Source organism: Natator depressus, chromosome 6, assembly GCF_965152275.1.
Source record: "Natator depressus isolate rNatDep1 chromosome 6, rNatDep2.hap1, whole genome shotgun sequence".
NCBI classification, from domain to species: Eukaryota; Metazoa; Chordata; order Testudines; family Cheloniidae; genus Natator; species Natator depressus.
In genome coordinates, this window is record NC_134239.1 from 108,329,052 (window position 1) to 108,352,357 (window position 23,306).

The 23,306-nt window shown below is 39.3% G+C and overlaps 1 protein-coding gene across 2 annotated transcripts in view; it reads left to right on the top strand.

Moving 5' to 3' along the window:
* The window catches only part of WDR25 (WD repeat domain 25), a 120,635-nt gene that overhangs the window by 91,849 nt on the left and 5,480 nt on the right, over window positions 1–23,306 (top strand). For both annotated transcript variants that reach the window (XM_074957171.1, XM_074957170.1), the window contains exons 4-5: window positions 5,915–6,045; window positions 22,857–23,027. In XM_074957171.1, coding sequence (XP_074813272.1) covers window positions 5,915–6,045; window positions 22,857–23,027 — 302 coding nt within the window. The remainder of the gene's footprint in view (window positions 1–5,914; window positions 6,046–22,856; window positions 23,028–23,306) is intronic.

A 23,306-nucleotide genomic window follows, 5' to 3' on the forward strand; every position in this document is an offset into this window, starting at 1 on the left:
TTCCCTCAGCCTCTCCTCATAAGTCATGTGTTCCAGACCCCTAATCATTTTTGTTGCTCTTCGCTGGACTCTCTCCAATTTTTCCACATCCCTCTTGTAGTGTGGGGCCCAAAACTGGACACAGTACTCCAAATGAGGCCTCACCAATGTCGAATAGAGGGGAACGGTCATATCCCTCGATCTGCTGGCTATGCCCCTACTTATACATCCCAAAATGCCATTGGCCTTCTTGGCAACAAGGGCACACTGTTGACTCATATCCAGCTTCTCGTCCACTGTCACCACTAGGTCCTTTTCCGCAGAACTGCTGCCTAGCCATTCGGTCCCTAGTCTGTAGCGGTGCATTGGATTCTTCCGTCCTAAGTGCAGGATCCTGCACTTATCCTTGTTGAACCTCATCAGATTTCTTTTGGCCCAATCCTCCAATTTGTCTAGGTCCCTCTGTATCCTATCCCTACCTGCCACCGTATCTACCACTCCTCCTAGTTTAGTATCATCCGCAAATTTGCTGAGAGTGCAATCCATGCCATCCTCCAGATCATTTATGAGGATATTGAACAAAACCGGCCCCAGGACCGACCCTTGGGGCACTCCACTTGATACCAGCTGCCATCTAGACATGGAGCCATTGATCACTACCCGTTGAGCCCGACAATCTAGCCACCTTTCTACCCACCTTATAGTGCATTCATCCAGCCCATACTTCTTTAACTTGCTGACAAGAATACTGTGGGAGACCGTGTCAAAAGCTTTGCTAAAGTCAAGAAACAATACATCCACTGCTTTCCCTTCATCCAGGATCCCTAAATCAATTCAGGGAAGTCCTATAGCTTGTGCTATACAGCAGGTCAGACTAGGTGATCACAGGGATCCTTTCTGGCCTTATAATCTATGAATCTATAAACCTGGGCCCATAAACTATTGAGCAATATAATAATTGGATTTCATTTCCTACAGGGAAGGGGGGGAGGGTACTGTCTTGACACAGGAAAAAAAAGTCAGATGGCAGTCGAGACTGAGAGATCTACAGACATGAGGGAGGATCTTGGCAGTCTAAGAGGATGTGAATTGAGTCAGTTCCATTCCAGTAATTTAAGAGGAAAGCCTATCTACCTCAGCTTGTAGTGAAGCATAAGATTAGATGAGAGACCATTTATTTTGTTGTCAAAACGGGAGCTGAGCTCATTGAAAATTCTGGACATTATTGTTTATTATAATTCAGATTCTCATTATTGCATTCTCATAGAATCAACCAATATTTTTCCCAGAAGTACTTTTTAAAACTTTTTGGTTTTAGCAATAGTTAAATATTTAACAGTTTTGGAGACTAAAATCCTTTTTCTGCAAATATTAGTGGTGCAAGCTTTCCCCTTACTATTCTTCTAACGTGCTTCAGCCTGGACATGGAAGATCCCCATGGGAAGAGAAGCCAGTTCAGTTTCCTTGGTTTATTCCATTGTTGGCGCCTCCACTGAGACTACTAGAAGGGTACCAGTTGTGATGGAGTGTTTGTTTTTTAATGTGAATACGAAGCAGTGTAGAGTTAGAACAGCGTGGAGGCAGGGCTAGGGCTGGCAGGAGGACAGTGCAGTTTAGGACTACACCACTGCCTTTCTATGAACATATTTCACATAGCTTGTCAAAGAACCATCAGGCTCCTTTCGCTTTCAGTCACTGCTATTCTTTTTTGGATTTGAATTAGAGACCTAGAAGCATTTGTATCATTTTACCAGTACACTGAGCCTTCCAGTCCCCAATGAGTATAAGCAATTAGGAAAATCAGAAATACGTACTACAGATATTTTAAGCTTTCACTAGGCAGTTTTATACACACATTCATTGCATGGTCTCAATGTGACAATATATAACATGAGAAAACAATTTCCTTATTGCAAAAGCCTACTTTTACTTACTGTGTAGACATTTCATTTCTTGCAGGAAAATTGGTAGTTCATTTTTAATGCTCTCAATTTTGAACAAGAAAAGTTGGGAAGAAATACTTCTATATTCCAGAATATTCCCCCATCTCCTCCACTGTTGCACTTCAAAGTATATTTGAACAAAAATGCTTTACATTTCATTTATTCAAAAGCAGAATCCTTTTGAATTTTACAAACAGCCATTTTGCTGCTTATTAAATCTAAGAAACTTCATCTTAATAACAGTTCATATTTCTTTTATTTTAAAAAAGGCAGGAGACTTCCAAACTCTGCATTTGCTTTGTCATAAAAACACTGTAATAATTGTACTTGTGAACTGTTTAGTATAGGTAGATGAAATAGTCTCAATAAAGCTTGCCCTTATCTCAAAGAAGAATGTAGGTTTTCTCTGTGGAACATTACCAGAAATTGTGTCCCAGATCAGCTAAGAAACAAATGACAAAATATCTTTGTTAGGGATCAACAAAGGAGATTAAAAAAACCCTTCTGCATTTGGTTTAACAAAAGACAACTTTTCTCCATATAAGTAGTGTATTATTTAGTAAAAGTTGGACTTGGGAAGAATGGAAATGAACTATATATCTTTTTTCCCCCTGAAGTTGCTCCTTTTGGGTATGAGATATGAAACCTTCATTGTAATATTATATATTTTATTTTTATATTTTCATAGTCTTCTAAAATATAATTAACAAGATGTTGCTAGAAGTCACAAAATAACTGACCACAAATGGAAAACCTATTCTTAAAATTAGAGTGAAATGTTCCAAAAACAAAAGTTAAGTTGCCTATTGTATTTATGCAAAAAGTACACAAAATTGCATATAAAATGGAACAGAATTAAATAAAAATTTCCAACTCTTTTTGTTTATTTAGTTTCTTGTTTTAAAAATATCTTAATAAAGTGAATATTTTGCAGGTTTCCTCTTCTTGTTTAACAAAAAAGTTCATATTCAACTTTTCCCACTTTTTAACCACTTTGAGATAAATTTCTTATTTTCCTTTTTTTGTTGTCTAATAATTTGCTTTGTGCTTTATAGCTGACAACATTTTAGATATCTGATTATTAAATCATTGTGTATTTGTTATATCAACAATGATCCACTCTTATTCAGCACATTTAACCGGAGTTGTTAGCTAGCTATTTTTCTTCCCATGTGTTGGAAGGTTCTGAACTCAAGATCCCATACTAATCAAGATCCTTCCGAGGCAGAAGGTCAAGCTGAGGGATGTAGCAGCTATTAGATTAAGATGGTGGCCTAGATGAGAGTAATCTCCTGTTGGTACTGCTACTGTCCTCCTTACTTATGAGTATCTCTTCTTTTCCTTCTCCTGTCCATGGGACTATTGCAGTTTCCCAGGAGAAAAAGCCACTAGAGGTGGCATGTAACTTTGGAAGGAAGGACTGCTGGCCTGCTAACCACCCATTCTTTATTTTATTTTATTTTATTTTTAAAAAACCTTTGTAGGATGGATGCTCTCCCTGTCAGTGTTTACAGGAGCCCTTACAAATTTTGAATTGACAATCTGTCAGGCAACAATAAGCAGCCATCCAACCCCCCCAGCTGCAGCAGGGAGCAGCACATTTTGTTTTGCACTGTTTTGTTTTTTTCTGCTTTTCTGCTCTGGCTCTGAGTGAGCATGCGTAATGAAATCTCACTCTTTTTGAGAAAGTGACTCAGAATTGCTTCTTGTAAAACCTAATTATCATGTAAAATTGGCTAATCCAGTGAGGGGGTCAGGATCAATTCCTATGTCAAAACCAACCAGATCAGCTCCAGAGTGAAGAAAGTAGTGTGAAAATTTATTACATTTTTACTTTCAACCTAATAGCAAAAAAGTGTTCACATCATGAATTTTTATAGAACAAAAAATTGTACATTATTAAAGATAATTTGTCTGAAAGTCTGATTTGCTGTACAACTGGTGAGATGCACATTTTTAAGGTGCCCTCATCATATTTTAAGGTGCACAGGGGCCCTTGACTTACTCAGTGATCTGGTAAAGTGTGAAAACAGTGAAGTGGCAAAGTTTACAGACAATACAAAACTACTCATAGTTAAAGCCAAAGTTGACTATGAAGAGTTACAAAGGGATCTCTCAAACCTGGGTGACTGGGCAACAAAATGGCAGATAAAATTCAATGTTGATAAGTGCAAAGTAATGCACACTGGAAAACATAAACCCAACTGTACATACACAATGACGGGGTCTAAATTAGCTGTTACTGCTCAAGAAAGAGATATTGTAGTTATCATGGAAACATCTGGTCAATGTGCAGTGGCAGTCAAAAAAGCTACCAGAATGTTAGGAATCATTAGAAAAGGGATAGATAAGAGGATGGAAAATACCATAATGTCAGTATATAAATCCATGGTATGCCCCCACCTTAAATACTGGGTGAAGTTCTGGTCACCCATCTCAAAAAAGATATATTAGAATAGGAAAAAGTACAGAGAAGGGCAACAAAAATGATGAGGGGTATGGAACAGCTTCTGTATGAGGTGAGAGTAAAAAGACTGGGACTGTTCAGCTTAGAAAGAGAGACGACTAAGGGGGGATATGATAGAGAGCTATAAAATCATGACTGGTGTGGAGAAAGTGAATAAGGAAGTGTTATTTATTCCTTCATGTAACACAAGTTCCAGGCGTCACCCAATGAAACGTCTTTATATAATGTACAGTCAACCTGTGGAACTCATTGCCAGGAGATGTTGTGAAGGCCAAAAGTATACCTGAGTTCAAAAAAGAATTAGATAGGTTCATGGAGGATAGCTTGGCTATTAGCCAAGATGGTCAGGGACACAACCCCATGCTCTGGGTGTCCCTAAACCTCTGACTGCCAGTAGCTGGGACTGGACAGCAGTAGATGGATCGCTTGATAATTGCCCGGTTGTGTTCATTCCTTCTGAAGTATCTAACACCAGGCACTGTCAGAGGACAGGATGCTGGGCTGAATGGACCCTGTATGGGTTCTGACTCAGTATGGCTGTTCTTATGTTAGTGCACACTATATAATATATTCTCAATGTATGTGGTTGTTATATATTCTTGAATGCAGATACCATGTGTAATACAATAGAACATAAAATGTGAAATTGTGAAAACTTAAATGCATTTAGCTTAGAATATGTTGCTATTTCAGAATAGTATTGCAGTGAATGTACATTATGAATTTGATAAGTATAACGGCAATGAACTGAAGATAAAACCTACAAATTCATGTAGCTGAATTTCCTGTGGTATTAATTTATGAATCATATAATTTGGAAGTGTTGTTTGCAAGCCAATTACTATTAAGCCACAGGATCCTTTGAAGATTATCATACACAATTAAATTTAGAGAACAGCGTATCCATGGGAACAGATATTGTCTTAGAATGAGAATATGCAAATTATTTTCTGTTGTAAGGGCAAAATTCACCGCTCCTCCACAAAATCCAAGCAAGCAAAATCCAAGAGGAAATGTATGTGGCTGGTCGGATGGAATTCCACTCCCTGCAACATGCATGCAGGCCACTGGGTTTCAATGCAGCCCCTTCTCTAGCTGCTGGAATAACTAGCACAGCTCCTCTGCACAGGAGTACCCATCCGTGGGATCTGCATATGTAACTCCTGCATGCCATCCTAACTTGGACCTTTGTCGAACCCCCATCCACAGTGTGCAAGTGACTCAGAAGTCTCTCTGCATATCCACTCTGCCCTGTTCTTGTCTGTGCAAGGGCACTGCCCAGCAAATGGCGTCGCAGGCCAGGAATAGGATGAATTTCACCTAAATGGAATAAAGTTAATTCAATTCCAGATTTTTTCAGTAAGGCAAAACAATCCCACATGTTTATGCTACCATTTACGTATTGACTTTTGGCAACCTACATTTTATTTTAATATTTATTTGCTATATAAAAATGCAATATTCTATTTAATGAAAGTATTATTCATGTTCAAATTTTAACCCTGTTTTTTTCTTTGTATTTTAGGGACACAGGTATTTAGCAGCAACAATGAATTTAGGATCAGCACACTGAAGTTTCACCTTTCTGAGCCTAATATTTTTATTTGTGGAGGATTCAGCCCAGAAGTTAAAGCCTGGGATATAAGGAATTGTAAGGTAACAGATGTCTGATTCATTCCTTGTTCGCCAGATTATTTTAACTTGTCTAATATAGATGCATTCTGAAGGGTAGCGAGTGTGGGTAGCTAATCAAACTTTGTTTTGGAGGGGTATGGGATTATTGGAAAATAAGAGCATGTTTTTGTCATTCTTCCTGTATGTTAAAAGGGAACAATAAGTCAGTGTTCGTGCTCCGTCTTGAGCAAAATCATATGTTTAAAAAGCATTTCTTTAAAAGAGTCTTTTCTTGTTCTGAGAACTGTACAGTACAGTTGCTGTGTGAAGGCTGAACTGTCAGAAATTAATGAGTAATGCATTTTCACTAGTAACCATAGGGAAAGGCTGCCATCATAGCCAGTAATGCCTATTAAGTTTTTTTAATTGTTTGGTTTTCTCTTGAGTTGTGAGATCATTTACAAAAATCTATATTCCTGTCAGTATCTTTGATGAAGTTCGTAACACTATTTTCTGTGTCATATTGTCATTCGAGTCACCTAGGATTTAGGATGTACCCGAAGTTGACATTTCTGTGCAGCATGAAAGGGATATAGTCCCTTGTGCCCATCTCTAGTGACTCTCCATTTGGAAGTTAAATGATACCTTTTTTACTCTCTTTGCAACACTGTTAGGGAAACTATGTATACAGTTAACCTGATTTTTCTTACTTCTACCACTATGGATAGTGTACAACTGAATTAAGCAGGGTCACCAGCTTGTTTGAGGGTAAGGTGGTGGTAATTTTTGAACCAGTGGAAATGGTTTTATATATATAAATAAAAATATAATGTCTGTCACGGAGGTCACATAAGTCACAACATTTATTGTTAATTAACCACTGTAAATTACTAACAGATCAATAGTTGAGTTTTTCTGTCATTTGAAATTTATATTCTGATGTCTCTGTTGTGGGATTCAGGCAATATTTATGTTTTCACTGCCTACGTAACCAATGGGGCTCTTTTAACTCTTCCATACGCTGACTCAAACTGTGAGACATCATCAAGTGGGGTCAGGAGGTGTTCATGTGCACCTGGACCAATGCTTGTTCTCATTTGAATTCCACCTTACAACCCAAGAGTGCTCAAGAGCCTTGCAGTATGAGCTTTTCCTTGGAGGCTGAGAATATTCCCACTGTGATGTTTCTAAGTACAAGTTCTGAAGTCCTTTGGTCTCACTTAATGTCTGATTTCCTAACAGGCAGCACATTTTACAGCCCACAGTACAGGGTACCATGAAGTTCACAATAGCTGAATGATGTATTTCTGTGTCATTAGCTGACCATATTTTTTTTTTTCCCCAGTACTGGAGTTTCATGTTTAGAAGCTATTTTAAGTAACGTGTTGAACAATGAAGAACTAAGAATTAGTACTCTTCATAGACTGATCCCGAGGCAAACCATAATAATTGTGAGAGATTTTGTGCACACCTTTTTTTAGTAGTCTGGCTGTAATTAAGAGATATTATTACTCTCCCACCATGTTAACAGGCAGTAATCCAGTTCCCAGAAATGATTAGTTTATTGTAAAAAGGGAAATTAACTGTTGTAAAGCATTTTAAAAATTGGCATTCAGGTTTTAGGCTCAGAGGCACACCAGGACAAAGGAACTTGTCTACACCTGCTCCTAACAAGCACTGTTTTCAGATATGTTTATCTGCTTTGTTCTCTGAGACTTCATTAGATATGTGTGGAAGTTCTTCAGTCTGGAAACCACCTGAATAAGCCATTTGTTAAAAATATCTAATTTTAACTTGGAACATGCAGCAGATAATCAGTGTTGAAAGTGTAAGGAGTGGCGTGGGTCAGAAGTGGATATAGAGCTTCCTGTTGGAATGTTTGTTTTAAAACCTAAGCTTTATGTTTATTGTCATTGATTAAAAAACAGCAATCTGTAGTTTACAGTCCTATTCATGCAACGGTCTCAAAGTGGACCGTCATAGTTTCTTCTCTTTCCTATTGATTTTTAAATGTAGTGCTTTGAATTAGGGAAGAATGTATGTACTGGGTGATGTCTTGATTAATCACAACTGAATGGTGCCATGAGCAGTCTGAGAGAGGAAAAATCAGGGACGAGCTCTGTGTTTTTGATTGACAATGAATAGGGCTCCATGTCGGTCACAGAAGTCACGGATTCCATGACTTTCCACAACCTCCGTGACTTCTGCAGTGGCCAGTGTGGCTGACCCCAGGGCCACCCAAGCAGCTGGCCCCAGGGACAGCCACACTGGCTGCTGCTGGAGCGGCTCTGCAGCCAGCTGCTTGGGCGGCTCCGCAGCCAGCCACACCAGTGCTGCTGAAGTGGCCCCAGGGCCAGCTGCACCGGCCAGTGCTTGAGGGCTTCGGGCAGCTGGCCCTGGGGACCGCCTGAGCAGTGACTGGTGCGGCTGGCTCCAGGGACCGCCTGAGCAACTGTGGATGGGTGGGAGCAATGGTGGATGGGTGGCCCTGGGGGTGGCCAGAGTAGCCACTGCTTGGTTGCCCCCCCCACAGCAGTGCCTCCCTGGAGCAGCACACCCTCCCAGCCCCCAGCTAAGATTTAGTCAGGGGTATTTAGTACAAGTCATGGACAGGTCACAGGCTGTCCGTGACCTGTCCATGACTTTTACTAAAGAACCCATGACTAAATCGTAGCCTTAACTATGAGCTTCCACTTGTAGCATAATATCTAATGTCTAATAAATACAAATATAAGCATCATTGTTGCAAAGCCTCCAGTTACTTTTCAAAGTGCCAGTTTGCCGTAAAACAGTGTGTTGATTAAACATGAATTATTAATATTTAATAAATCCTGCCCCATAACATTTGATATTTCGATACAGATTCCTTTTCACATATATTAGCTTCTTTATTATTCATGTGAGACAGTAAGCATACTCTTATTTTCTTTTCTGTCTTGTACTCTTATGATCATCTTCAAGATTGGATAAAGTGTCCTGCCCAGTATTTCACTTTTTGTTCTATTATAATATGTTCCATTTCGTCTTAATTAAAATAGGTGGCTGGAACCTCTTCCCACCTAGTTACAGTTGTGATGCAAAGGTCCTGCAAATCTGTATAGAGTTTTCATTTTCATTCATTATAAGATCTTTCCATGGTATTCTCGGTCTTACAAATTTGCTGCAGCTTTGGTCCTATTTTGCCTCAAATTGTATCTTCAGGTATTTCAAATTGTCATTCAGCTTCAAGGAACAGCTGATGGCTGTGTGGATGAAGAAATGATTTTTTTTTTTTTAACGTTTCCTTCATTACATCCCTGATAGTCTTTCCAAGAAGAAATCTTTTGTCAACCTAGCCACTGCCTCTCAGAAAGGTAGTTTTACTACAGTGACAGGAAAACCTCTTCTGCTGTAGTAAGTGTCTACACTACAGCGATAACAGCAGTGTAACTACAGCTGTGCCACTGTAGCATTTGTAGTCTAGAATACCCATATTATACATTGGAAGCTCAGTTTTAGTGGTCATTCTTCAGAGCATACTGTTTGTGTTTAAATTGCTTTTCCATTTATTTGCACATCTTAAACTGACATTTCCTGGGCCAAATAGCCATCATATTTTGAATGTTCTTTACACAACCTGAAATTTTTCTGACTCCTGCACCTGGAATTCTGTGTTGAGCTCTGGGAACATATTACAGGAAGAATACTGACACAGTGGAGGGTGTACAGAGAAGAGCAATTTATGAGGAAAATATTAGCTAAATAGGTGTATAATACATATGACAAAGGGATTGCCCTTTGTGAGAATAGCTTTAAATATGATTTATTATTAATTAATTGTCCAAGAATTGATATATACCAGAAGACGAATTTTAAGTTTTAGAAGTAGTAATATATAATGACAGGTTTGTTGCAGTCTTTCACACACTGAAACCTGGAGCAATAGATATCAAGCTGGCTAACTAGAAACAAAAATGTCAAATCTACGCTATATCAAAAACCATATGAAACACTGAAGGACAGATTTTGCTGCTCTTGTGTATGTTGAGTAGTACCTTTCTCCACAAGGTTGATTTTGAGTGTAGAGTAAGGTACTACTCTACATGAGTAAGGCTGGCAAAATCTGGCCTTTAGTTAATATGTTTTAAAGGCAACATAAAGTGAAAATCTTCAAAGTAGAGCCAACCAGTGTTTCATAGAGAACTTCATGACTGCAGGCAGCAGCTTGTTTACTGCTTCATTAATGGTAAAGTATACACACACCTCAGAAGTGCACAGGCTAGTTATCCAAGCTCATATAGTGAAGAAAGAACAAAGAGGTACCGATGCAGAAGTTAGAGAGTTAGGATACAGCTATTTCATTCTACTGGTGTTGAACCAAGCTTTGTCTATGAAGAACCGATTTTTCAAATTACTGTATAAATTGTATAATGGGCTGATTAAATAAGGGTATGAAACCAGCGGAGAACTTATAAAGACTTCACACGGAGACTAGAACATTTCAAAATTAATTTTTTAAAATGAGCTGCCATGTCAGAAGGAACACAGAGCTGTGTTTTGTCAGCCAAGAAGACTACACCACACTGAACGAAAGGGCCCGTCATGGAGTCTTCTGTTCACTTCTGGGATGCCTCCTTGTGGCTCTGTCTGGGGAATAGCTCTGCCTGGTCTGACACCCCTTTCTGTCTCTCTTTCACAGTGAGACCCATCTCACGCTCCAGGAGTGGTAGTGCCTTCTCTTCCTGACTCAGGAATGAGACACTCCCTCTTTATTGCTTGGCCCTCCAGCCAGGTCGCTATAGTTTTTCCCTTCCCGGGGTATCAGAGTCTCTCTGTTCAGACTGTCTCAGGAAGTCTTCCAGTTCACTGCCTAGATTGCACCACTTCCCCAGTGGCAAGTAGGGGAACCCAGGCCTGCCCATTATTCCAGGTTCCAGCTCAGGACCCTCAAATCAGCAGCCAAGGTCTGCACTGTCTCAAACTTTGCTGCTGTTTCACTGAGCCTTTTCCTACCCCACCTCTCTCAAGCTTGCTTCTCCACCACTTCTCTGAGTATGACCTTCCCTCAGGGCCAGGATCCCAGAGCTTCTACTATCCCCATGGGTTTTCTCTTTTTCTCTCTCTAAGCCCAGAGAGTGACTACAGGCTTCCAAACTGCAACCTTCTTCTGCCCTCACTGCTTGGCCTTGTACCAGCCCTGGCTGCTCCTGCTCAGCTTGCTTCCATCCTCAGTCAGGGATTGCTTATCAAGCCTAATACTCCTTCAGATGTGACCTAGAGGTTACATAACCCCTTCTAAGCCAGACTAACCCTTTTTGGGCTAGCGTGGGGTGAACATCATGTCACAGGCCCCACAGGAGCTTTGCAAAGACCTCAGAGCTGAAGCTGCCAGAACAGAAGGTCCAGAAACCCCCTCTCCCCCACAAACATACAGTAATCCAAAGAGAATTTAAAATATAAAACCATTAGGCTTCCTGTTTCTTTACTTGGCTATGAAAAGGCGATTCAAGAAGCCCAGCTCACATGCCAGTTGGATTGCCTCATCTCCTTATAGGAAGCATACTCGATGTTCAATGGTCCACCTATTTACACTGACTAAAACTTGATATCATCACTGATCCATTTCACAGGCAGGAAACACTTGGATAGAATAAGGGAGTGAGACCTGGGTACTTTGGCTCGGCTCCAAGGGCCCCTTTTATTCTCAACAGCAGACTTCTCACACCTGGGTTAAATCTTTTTCTTTTAGGTTCCTGAGGGAACACAGTGATAATATCAGAACAAGACTAGAGTTGTAATACCACTTTCAACTAACACTACTTTCAACTGAGCTGAAGTTTCCACCTATCTCGAGAGACCAGCCATTGTGAATGGTCAGACTGAGCTGAGGAATTTATTTACACACATTGGTTTCACTTGATAAGTAACAACAACTTTATACATTGTCAGGTAGGAGAATCCCCACCCACCTCTAAGCAAAAGCTACACACTTGTTGTAGAGTCAGGAAGTCACTTCTTAATCCCAAAAAGTAATTCCTAAACAACACCCCAAGAACTTCCCTGGGCCCAATTAAGTGCAAGTGTATTTGTTTAGACTTCGCAAGAATGATCAAATAACTGTATTTTGTTTTCTGCAGTGTAGTTGTAGCTGTATCAGTCCGAGGATATTAGAGAGACCAGGTGGGTGAGATAATATCTTTTATTTGATCAATTTCTGTTAGTGAGAGAGACTTGTTTCGCTTATCAACAGAAGTTGGTCCAATAAAAGATATTTTGCATTTACTTGGTGTCTCTATTTTGTTTTCTGTAATTTCTCCCTTATCTTTAAATTCTAAGAAATGTTTATCTTTCTGTATGGCCATTGTGAATTGTGTGCCTCACATTGTATGCCTATTTGCATACTGAGCCAGATGCTGATTAAGAGATTGCAAAATCTACAAAAGCGTACACAGGAAAAGAACAACTGGCAGGGAGGCGCCCTGTTTATTCATAAGAACAATAGATTGTTCTGATATATCTGGGGTTGCAGACATCCAGGATATTTCACTGAGGAGGCAAGCTGACAGTGTGACTTGTCTCATGAACAGAACATCCCAGCTAAGCTTGGCTGTAAAACACTGGAAGGACTTTAGGTGAGCGTTGCTCTATAAGACATGAAAGTATCAAGTTAAGTAAGTTGAGTTTCTGGATTGAGTGTTATGATTTTATTGTATATGTAACCATTTGTTTCCAATAATTCTTCTACTTACAACTTGAATCTCTATAGTTTGTTAAATAAATGTTTAGTTTTTTGCACTATAAACATATCTAAGTGCTGTGTGTCAAGCGGAATGGTGATCTGAGGTGAAACTGCTCAGCTGGGGTGTACTGCCTCTTTTGAAGCAGTGACTCTGTGAATACTGTGAATGTCCAGTGGATTGTGGCTGGACACTTCAGAGAGACGGTCGGAGGGCTCAGGGGCTGGAGTGTGCCTATCACTAACCTGTAGAGAGAGAGAGCAAGGCCCGCGTAGGCTTCTGTTGCCCACGGCTGGAGGAGTTGGGGAGTTGACCCATGGAGGACACAGACAAGGCTTCCTTATGCTAAAGGGAAGTGATAGCGAATTACCTCACAACCCTGGGTACTCTGGGAAGTGCCACAGTGGCACATTTATAAGAATTCTGAAGTTCTCTTAAGTAAACTGAAATTCAGTGAATTTGTGAGAAGCCTCATGTAGTTAATAGGTCAATTGAATTACTTAACAATTGTGGGATAGCTTGCATTGAGTCCCGAACTATGATGGTGTATCAGTGCACCATCGCGGGGTCAGAAAGTCAGAGTTCTTTCAGGGCTCCCTGGCTCCATAGGAAGTGGAATAATTTGTTACATTCATTTAAAAGGTGTAGCATATTTCCCCCTAATGTTGCCAACTAACTCTGCTGACTAGCGTGTGGCCTTGTCCACTAGGGTTGCCAACCCTCCAGGATTGGCCTGGAGTCTCCCAGAATTGGCATCCATCTCCTGGCGACGATTGAAAGCAATCCATGAGATTTTAATAGGATTTTTTAAGAAAATGACATTATGTCATGTTGGGAAAAAAAAAACCTCCTGGAATAGCTTCAGTCAGAGTTGGCAACCCTATCGTCCACACTTGTGGTGGCATGTAGGGTACATGCAGCAACACACTGCAATGAAAAGCAGCCTGAGTTCACGCTGTGGTGTGTAGCTATGCATTGCAGTGAAAGGCTCTGGCAGTGGGGGGGCAGAGAGGAAAGGCTTCAGCAGCAGGGAAGCATTGGGGACACTACACTGCTAAAAATAGCAGTGTAAATGTGGAAGGCACTGCCTGGGGCATGTAGAGAGCCATGCACAGTACTTACCTTAAAGGTTATGGCATCCCTTTACTCTACTTGCCTAAGCCATTCTTCACCATCTGTACTGCTCTTTATACCCATGCTAGGTGGCGTGTAGTGTCTGTACTCTATACGCTGCCTTAAGTGTACACATAGCCTGTGAATGTGGGTTAGTGCCTTGGCTTTGTCTACTTACATTCCTCTGGGAGCAACTGCGTGGTATCTGGTATAGAGCCTTCATGCTCCCACAACACCAGCCAAGCTTTATCTAGCCTTGCAGTGAGGAGGTGGAATCCTTCATCAGTCCTGCTTCCCTGCATGGCCACATAAGCACTAGTCATAATCTAGCCCTGCATTTTGTATAATGTATATATCCTCATGTTCTTACAGTATATAGGAGCGTAACTAGAGTTAAAGGGATGAAATTCAGAGGGAATATTTAGGTTGAAATATATAATCCAAAAACTCTTTCTGATGGTGAAATGTTCTAGGCTGTAGAATAGTCTCTGTAGAGAGATGGTGGAATCAGTAATGTTTGGGACTTTTAAAACTAGACTGAACACAATACTAGAAAATCTATGGAACAATGGGAACAATTCCCCATTAGCACAGGTATGGACGGAATAACAATAGAGATTTTCTTTTCTATTTCTTTAGTCTTTGCTTCTATAAAATAATACATAGTTACACTTTTGAAGCTTAAGTCAAATAATCTATAGCTATATGTGCAAGAGAGAGAGATTATTCATAGCATATTGTTATTACAGTTCTCAGTGTTTGAATCTCATTAAAGGACTGTTAAAAGCTAATAAATTTATAACGTGCAAATGCAGTGCAGTTTCCTTGGAAACATTCTTGTACAACTGCTTTATGATGAACCATATTCATTTTAATAAGTGTGTAGTTAGGAGCCTGTATAAACTGGTAGAGATGTTTGTACTTACTTTTATCTATGTGATACTTTGGGGGGAAAAACCCAAAGATTATTCCTCTTTCAGTGACATAAATCCTTACTGATTCTGTGGGTAAGATCTTCAAAGGAAGATGAAGCAGGGGCATTTGCTAATCCATAGTAGTATTTGTGTATAAGTGTCTTAATGTACCCAGTGATCCTTTCTGCATATGAAAATACATGTTTGTATTGGGTACAAAAGGTGCCTGCACAGCACTGAACTGTTTACTAGGAAAAGGGAGGGCAAATATGGTGGAGTAGCTTGCGGGATCAGAATCTTAGGGCTTGTCTACATATGGAGTTATTCAGTAGCTGTTCCTGAATAACTCCTTGTGTAAACAAGCCCTTAGTTATTAACGTCTTAAGATATAACTTGTAAAAATGCATAATGAAATGTTGCTTAATGGGTCCTCCGAAGGTTACAGCATTCTGTAATGCATCATTAACAGGGAAATAAAAATATTCTTTCTCCACCAGTTTCATTAGCCTTTCCAAAGACAATGCTTAAAACATGCCATTTCAGGATCTTTATAGTGTCTCAACCAACTTGAAGTTTGTCCGTTTTTTCTTTGTCTCTGTAACCTTCAAACATTTCACGGTGAATGTCAGATTAAGCATTCAACATTTTATCAACATCTGCACATTTTTTAAAATGCCTCAGTAGTCAAGATTTTGTCTTTCAAAACAGAAGAGAATTAAGAACAGCAGCAAAGAGTGCCTGATCAGAACAGAAAAGAGAAAATAATGTATCTTCAGTGGCATACAGGAAAACCCACCCTGGATTCATGGTGTCGTACTCTAACCCAAAGGAACATATTTTTGTGGAAGATAAAGCTATAGAGTTTCTGACCTTTCTGTCCGTGACATTACCATCTGTTTCAGTAATTAAAATTGCCATTAAAATGCGTTCGATTGAGAACAGAAAAATAAATGGATTTGTCATTTGTTCATTTGCTCTTATAAAGTGCTCCATTCTGGTCTTAAATGTGATGAAAGGTTAATAAGGCAAATAGGATTTTGCAGTCACAACAAAACATAGGAAAATTTAATGTTGGTATAGCATATGATTGAAATGAAACATTTCACATTATGAGAATATATCATTTAAAATGTACTGAGGTAGCATTTCATTTATACTTAATCATTTGACACAAACGCGCCTATACTGTGCAAATTAACTTTCTTTTATGCTGAAATGCAGTTTCTTGTTTGTATGAGTAGCATCTAGAAGTCTCAACTGAGATTAGGGCCACATTGTGCTGGGCAATATACATACGCTAATTAAAAACAGTCATTTTCCCAAACTGCTTACAGTCTAAATGGACAAAACAAAGAGTTGAAAAAACTAATTTCCCTTTTTTACAAGAGGTGAATTGAGGAACAGAGAGAGTAATCATTAAGTGACTCACCCAAGGAGGCTGTGGTAGTGCTAGGATTTGAACCCAGATCTCTCCTAAGAACAATGACTTAACCACAGAACCATTCTTCTTCCTCATCGCTTACATAAATCCTGAGTAATAAGACTTTATGAATGTGAAATGCATGTATGCTGTGGTGGCCACTCTGGGGTCAAGGTGTGGGGCATGACATGCAGTTCACTTTACTTGAGGCTTCTTGGGCTTTTAAAAAATCAAATATCACTATATGTCATACACTGCATGTACTTCATGCAAAGAAATGCTATGGACCATCAGTAGAAAAATAAATCTCTTAAATTTAGCTTTACTAAATGCTATTCATATTACCAAGACCATTAGAATCTATTTGAAACTGCTTTCATTTGCTTAAATTACTTTTCTTGAAGAATGCCTGAACTCTGCCTTTGTAAAGGATTTTCATTATGCTAGATTTTGTTGACATCAGAAGCCATTATGACTGCCTTTGAATGCAGCTCTCTTTTGTCCGGAAATGTTGAGACTGTGCTAGTGGACTGTACATTTTCAAAGGCTTGTGTATAATAAACCTGCACATGGAAAAGCAGCAAAAGCTTTAATTAACAAATGACACATAGCAGGGTAGGCTAACTGACATTTTGCCTAAACAATGAGGTGTCCGGTGGCACCTTAAAGACTAACATTATTTGGGCATAAGCTTTTGTGGGTAAAAAACCCACTTCTCAGCCACAAAAGCTTATGCCCAAATAAATCTGTTAGTCTTTAAGGTGCCACCGGACTCCTCGTTATTTTGCCTAAACTGGCATCCTTGAGCATGTCATAAATTAATGGTCTAAATTAGAACAAAACAAGTTTAATTATGAGTGCTCATCATAGCAATGATATTGCAGTTATTTACTTTTGCAAAAGATGTTTGCAAAATGAAATTGAAATGTATATATACCTTGATCCCAATTACAAACCAAAATATTACTTCATTGGTTCTAGTGATTGAACAACACTTCTTAAAGTAAAAAAGCAGCTTTTTATTACATTTGTCTTTGTAGTCTGTCTTATAAAAAATTACATGCATATTTTGTATATTACTATATCCTATATTGCATAATTTCACTCTTTGGTTTGATATTTTTTAATCTGGGTGAAGAGGGTAATGTCCTTTCTCTGTGTTAGTAAGTGAAATCATTTTGATGTGAGGCACTAACCTGTTGCTCAGTGAGATGTAAATCCAGATTGCCTCCCCCTTTTCTGGCCACTATTTATTGTTCAAGCCATTTAAAATAGTTGAAACTGGCCCTGACTGGTCAACCGAGAATTCCCCTGCCATAGGAAAGCTCCCAGCTGATGTAAAGCAGTGTAGCCTGCTCTTATGCCAACTACCCCCTGCCTCGGATATAGGGCATGTTGGGGGAGATTACAGGAGTGGGAGAGAGTTCCTGCGGAATGAATTTTGGCGTGGCATTTGTCCCCAAAGATGAATGAATGTGATTTCCCAGAACAGTGTGAAGAGGAGGGGAAAATCTGGTCTGTTTGCAGCAGTAGCATGATGAGTTGGGAAAGGGAGCTGAAACACAGACAACTTTAGCAGGGCACACTTAAGGTGGTGGTATATGGTTTATGGTGATTGTTTTAATGGTGAGGTGTGTCCCTCTGGGAAGAGAGAAGGTATGTATTGTTAGATACCTTAATTTTTCATCTCTTTCCTTTTGTAGCTTTCCGTTATGTATGTTATGTATAGATCAATCATAGCTGATACACAATGTAGTGCTTTTGTGGATTATTCTATATAGAATAGAAGTTAAAAGATAAAGGGGTCAAATAGAAAATATGTGTCCACTTCAGAATAAATTGACAGACAAAAGCAATATGGCAATTGCTCTATTTCTTTCTGAAGCAGATACCTAAGATTACAATGCTGGAAAAGAAGTTAGCTCTGTAGCAAGAGATTTTGCTTTCGCAAATCCAGTTTGAAGAGCCATGTAAAACAGGAGATATCAAATTGCATTTGTCATTAAGCAACATACAGATGCATCTGTTTTTAACATTCACCAATGAACATGTAAAAACTGATTAACAATTAATTAATAGGAGTGTAAACTAATTTTTGCCTAGATTTACAAATATGTCCATTTTAATTATTTCCCCACTTTTTGACCTTTCTCATCATTAAAGTGATGCTATCTTACTGTATGAGTCCCAAAAAGTATGTAAAGAAAATTCCATGTGGCTCCTCTGGAGGATGCTGTACTTATGTTCTGTGTAAATATGTATATATGTACATTACAAAGGCTTCAAACAAACATTGTGTTGCTGAGGACCGAAATGTGTATGGATTTAAGCTTAAAACACTTTTAAAAAAAATATAGAAAACTGCCTCTTTGGATTACTATTTAAGATTTTCATTCATTGTCCCCTTCTACACTGCGTTAGCCTTTGTCCTTCCATGCAGCCTCTCTCCTTCCATGTCTCTGTTTTGTACATCTCCATCCTCTGATCTTTCCAACTGTCATGGTTAGAATTTGACTCCTCTTTAATGATTCCTGTTGCTAGGTAACCATCTCATCCATTTCCTGTTCTATCTGGATGTTAGAGCGCCCCTTTTGCATTAATAGCATCTTGATTTTTTTGTTACATGATTTTCCCTTAGTTTAAATCATTCCCAGTTTTGCTGCAAGCCCTTGAGATTCCTTATATTTATCATTTCTCATTCAAAAGACAGCTATAGGATATAGGAGTTCTGAAAAATGGTTTGTTTGTTCGTTTTTTTTTACTCCTAACAGTTTACCTTCCTTTGTAACACTGTACAGAGTTATCCAGGTATAGTTTTCACAGAATTATAAAGCAAAGGCTATATATACAATTATCACTTTGGGCTTTAAAAAGTCTAATTGTTTTTTCTATTGTGCAAGATTCCTAGGAATTTAAGTTTGAAGGGAACACTCTTACTTTTTTGCCATCTAAAAAGGCAAGCAGATTGCTGAAAATTATGTAAATTTCGCAGACTTCAGGCTTACATCTTGTTGATTTTATTACAATGTGTGGGCACTACCTGCACGACCAAGGGTCTACAACTGATTGCAAGCATTACATTTCCAAACTGATGAGACAGGCAAAGCATGTGAACAATTGGAGTAACTGCTCACATATCTGTATGTAATGAGATGACAAGTATCCAGGCAGTCTCATAGTTTTTCAGATGGAGGCAGTTTTATTCTGCGTATACTTGATTTTCACTAGTTTGTTTAAAATGTGGTCAGAGATGGTTTAGCTGGAGGACTTGATTAATACTCATCACATTATTTTCGAACATTTTAAAATCCTTGTTTTTAGATGTTCAATATCAAAGGAAACAAAGCATGTGTGTTGGTTGACCTACACCATCTGGGAGCAATACAGGGGCTAATCAGTTGAGTCACTGCTGTCATTCTAAATTTTCAATTGGGGCATCGTTCTCTGAGCAGCCAGGGCAGTAGTTTTGCTGTCTATTATTACAAAAATATTCAAAGTTAAGATGACAATAAGGATCTTACTCAAAATCTGCTTTAGTTGCTTTATGTCTAACTGTATTCTTGACTCAGAGGTTTAGTGGGATTAGTTAAGAATGAAATAAGATACTTCCTTTGTTTTGAGACCCATTCCATCCTTCATTCTGAATTTCCTTGGTTTTATGAGTCAGCCCCCTAATATTATTCTATAGTAGTTTTTGAAATTGTTTTAATAAGCCATAAATATGGTTAATGGGTCATAGCAGATTTTCACAGCTGATAGGATTGGAAGGCGCCTCCCTGGGCCATCTAGTCCAACTTCTTGTATTAGCACAAAGGATTCTACATTATGTTTTTCAGTTTTTAAATTATACATTTACATTTATATTGTTCATTTCAATCAGCCAACCAGTTCAAGAGTGAAGGAGGGAAAATTTGGGCAAAGACACAGCAGCAAACCCTTGTGAACAGTACCACATATCTTTAAGGTCAACAAAGAGCAGACCTAGACCTCAATGAAAGAGCCACCCACAGTGTTCAACTTAGCCACAGAAGGAGAAGGAGTTGAGAAGACCCTGCCTGGATTCAAACCTGTGGTACCATAGAGTCCAACTGTTTCACACTTGATGGCTAATTCCATATATCACCTCTCTTGCTTTTCATAACAATGCATTATAATGGTATGAAAAAGCAAGAGAGAGGTGGCATATAGGAGTAATGCATTGTAATGGAGTATTTTTTGTAGGTTTCTGACTCTACAAAACTTCCCTGCAGCTGGAGACAGGTTTCTAGATACCTTTACTGTGCTTCTCATTTCTGCTGGAGCACCTCTAATGAGTTTGCCTTAACTACCTCATAGGCAAACTATCCCACTGACTGTCATTATGGTCAGAAATTGTTTCTAGATAGCTAAGATAAGCTGAAAAATTTGAAGATTAACAAAATTATGCAATAACTAACTATTGGACTTCTTTGATATAGATTTTGTCTTGGAAGTGAGAAAAAACAATCTTTCTGTAAATGGAAAATCAATTCCATATCTCACAGATGCATAGCATGGCTCCTGATATATTTCTTTCCTCACAGAACATAATCAGTGTTGTAATTATTTTTTCAAGGTATATTTTACTTTTCAGTTCAGTTGTCGCAGTTCTGAAAGATACAGGTATTTCCTTTCTTGCTATGAAGTAAGTAGTCTTCAAGCTGCTGTGCTGTTGGATTGAGGACCTTTGGATGAAAGTCTTACTCCAAAGCAATGGGACTATTCGTCTAGAGTCTACCACATACCTTTCAGGAACAAGCAAGGAACAGTAGCATGAGACTAGTGGAGGTTAAAGGCTTAGGATAACTCTTCAGTGCACTGCCTTCAGAGATGCACATAAAGTTCCCAAGAGCAATTAAAAAGGTATCCCTTTGTTCCTCATAAATCCATTTTCATTTAAATTAGGTCTCTCATGCATCATATCCAAGAACTCTGGAAATAGTACTGTTGTATTGGATTTTTTAAATAATTTTTTCTGTGGGTTTCAGTACAAAATAGTGCTCTGATCACACAATCCATGATGTTTGCTTGTGTAGAAATTCATTACACTCTCATAGCAGCAGCAGCCTTTGGGCATATGTAATACATTTAAAACAGTTTAGCTACATATATACACAATATTATTGGTGTGAGGTAGACACCAGTCTATGTCCCACCAATGGATTGAGAATAATTCCTGTTTTAATACTTTGCATGGTGACAGGTTTCAGAGTGGTAGCTGTGTTAGTCTGTATCAGCAGAAAATACGAGGAGTACTTGTGGCACCTTAGAGACTAACAAATTTATTTGGGCATATCACTTGTGGGTTTTAGCCCACAAAAGCTTATGCCCAAATAAATTTGTTAGTCTCTAAGGTGCCACAAGTACTCCTCGTTTTTTTTGTTTTAATACTGTGGATCAAATCGTGGGCCTATGTCAAGATGCACTAAAGGTCATAGGAGCTGTTCACTTTCATGTATACTGGTTCTGCACTGGACTGACTAACCTTCACAACAGTTGGTCCCAGGGAATCAAAAGGGAGAAGGGTGGAAGGAGGGGACCCGGAGTATTTTTACCCCAGTGGGTTATTTCCTTGTCTTAACTGACAGCTGTCAGCCTCACTCTCTCCATAGGACTCATCAGTCTCCACAGAAATCACTTATTTGGGGAGCAGTTCAACCTGTTCCTTGGAAGGCGCTGTTTCTTTCGATGCCAGCTGTGAACTCCCTGGCTACCATATATGGTAGTTGGTAGGTGGAGTCACAGACGCTGCTTCTTGGAAGAGGGAGTGGTTGGGCCAGCTTTGAGAGGTTCTTGGCCCTCTGGACTAGTGTCGGATTCCACAGCTCCAGCTCCTGAATACTCTTTGATTCAGTAGCTAATGATATGGAATTTAACATTAATTTATAAAATAAAGTAGTGCATAAAGTGGTGCTAACAAGTGTCCCTGTATTCTTGTTGCCATGACAAAGAGGCTAATTTCTTAAGGTGTTGGATAGAAGTTTATAAGAAGAAAATAGTGAAATAATACTTCCTTTTATATATTGTTTAATTTCCCGCTGTGTGTCATTAAATAAATATCATGTGACGTTATAACAATGCTTCTTTGGTAAAATAGATGTAATACTGCACCATTTAAAAATACTAGTGTGCTACTCTATTAATCATTTATCTATATTTAAAAATATGCTTTATGTGGCTTTAATGCAGCGGTGCCCAAACTTTTCCTGTCCTGCCCCCCCACTACCAGTAATGGAACCTATCCATGCTTCCCCTCCATTATTGCACAGCCAAGGCTTCCTCAGCAGAGGTGCTTGGGCTGAAGGCAGAGCTGGGAGGCAGAACTGGGGTGGGGGTGGAGCTGGGGCTACAGGTGGAGCTGGTCTGGGGGCGGAGAGGGAATGAGGGCAGAGCTGGGCTGGCGGTGGAGCAGGGGATGGAGTGGAGTTGGGGTTGGGTGGTGCTCCCACCCTGCCCCTCATGGGGGGCTGGCCCAGGCCCCACCGTGCACCCCCCCAAACATTCCTCAGTCCGTCCCCCACGTGGGGGGGCGTGCCCTACAGTTTGGGGACCCACTGTTTTAATGAAATACATGAGTTTGTTATGATAATACACTTGTCACCACTTCAAATGACCTCATTTACATTGTGAAATATAATCTGTCCCAACATAATGGGTGTTCTTGTTTCATAGGTGATAAAAGTCTACAAAGCAGCAGTACAACAGACCTTGGATGTCCTCTTCCTTCCTGAAGGAAAAGAATTTCTTACAAGCACGGATGCAGTAAGCCGGGACTCAGCTGACCGTACGATCATTGCATGGGATTTCCACAGCGCTGCAAAAATTTCCAATCAGATTTTTCATGTAAGGTTAACACTTACTATTATTAGAATGCTGATTTAGTATATTACATTGTGAGCAGAGTAAAAAGCTTTTGATTTTTCCTAAACCGCTGTGAGTTATTGATCAGTTTTGCTGCAAGTAGGGATGCGTGCAGCTTATATTAAATTACAGTACTTCTGTATGATTTGAAATAAGCCATTATAATGTTACTGTGATTTGTAAAATGCTGCTTACTAAAAAGCAAGAACTGTTTTTCTATTTTAGCAACCCTTACTTATTCTCTGTAACTATAAGTGTGAA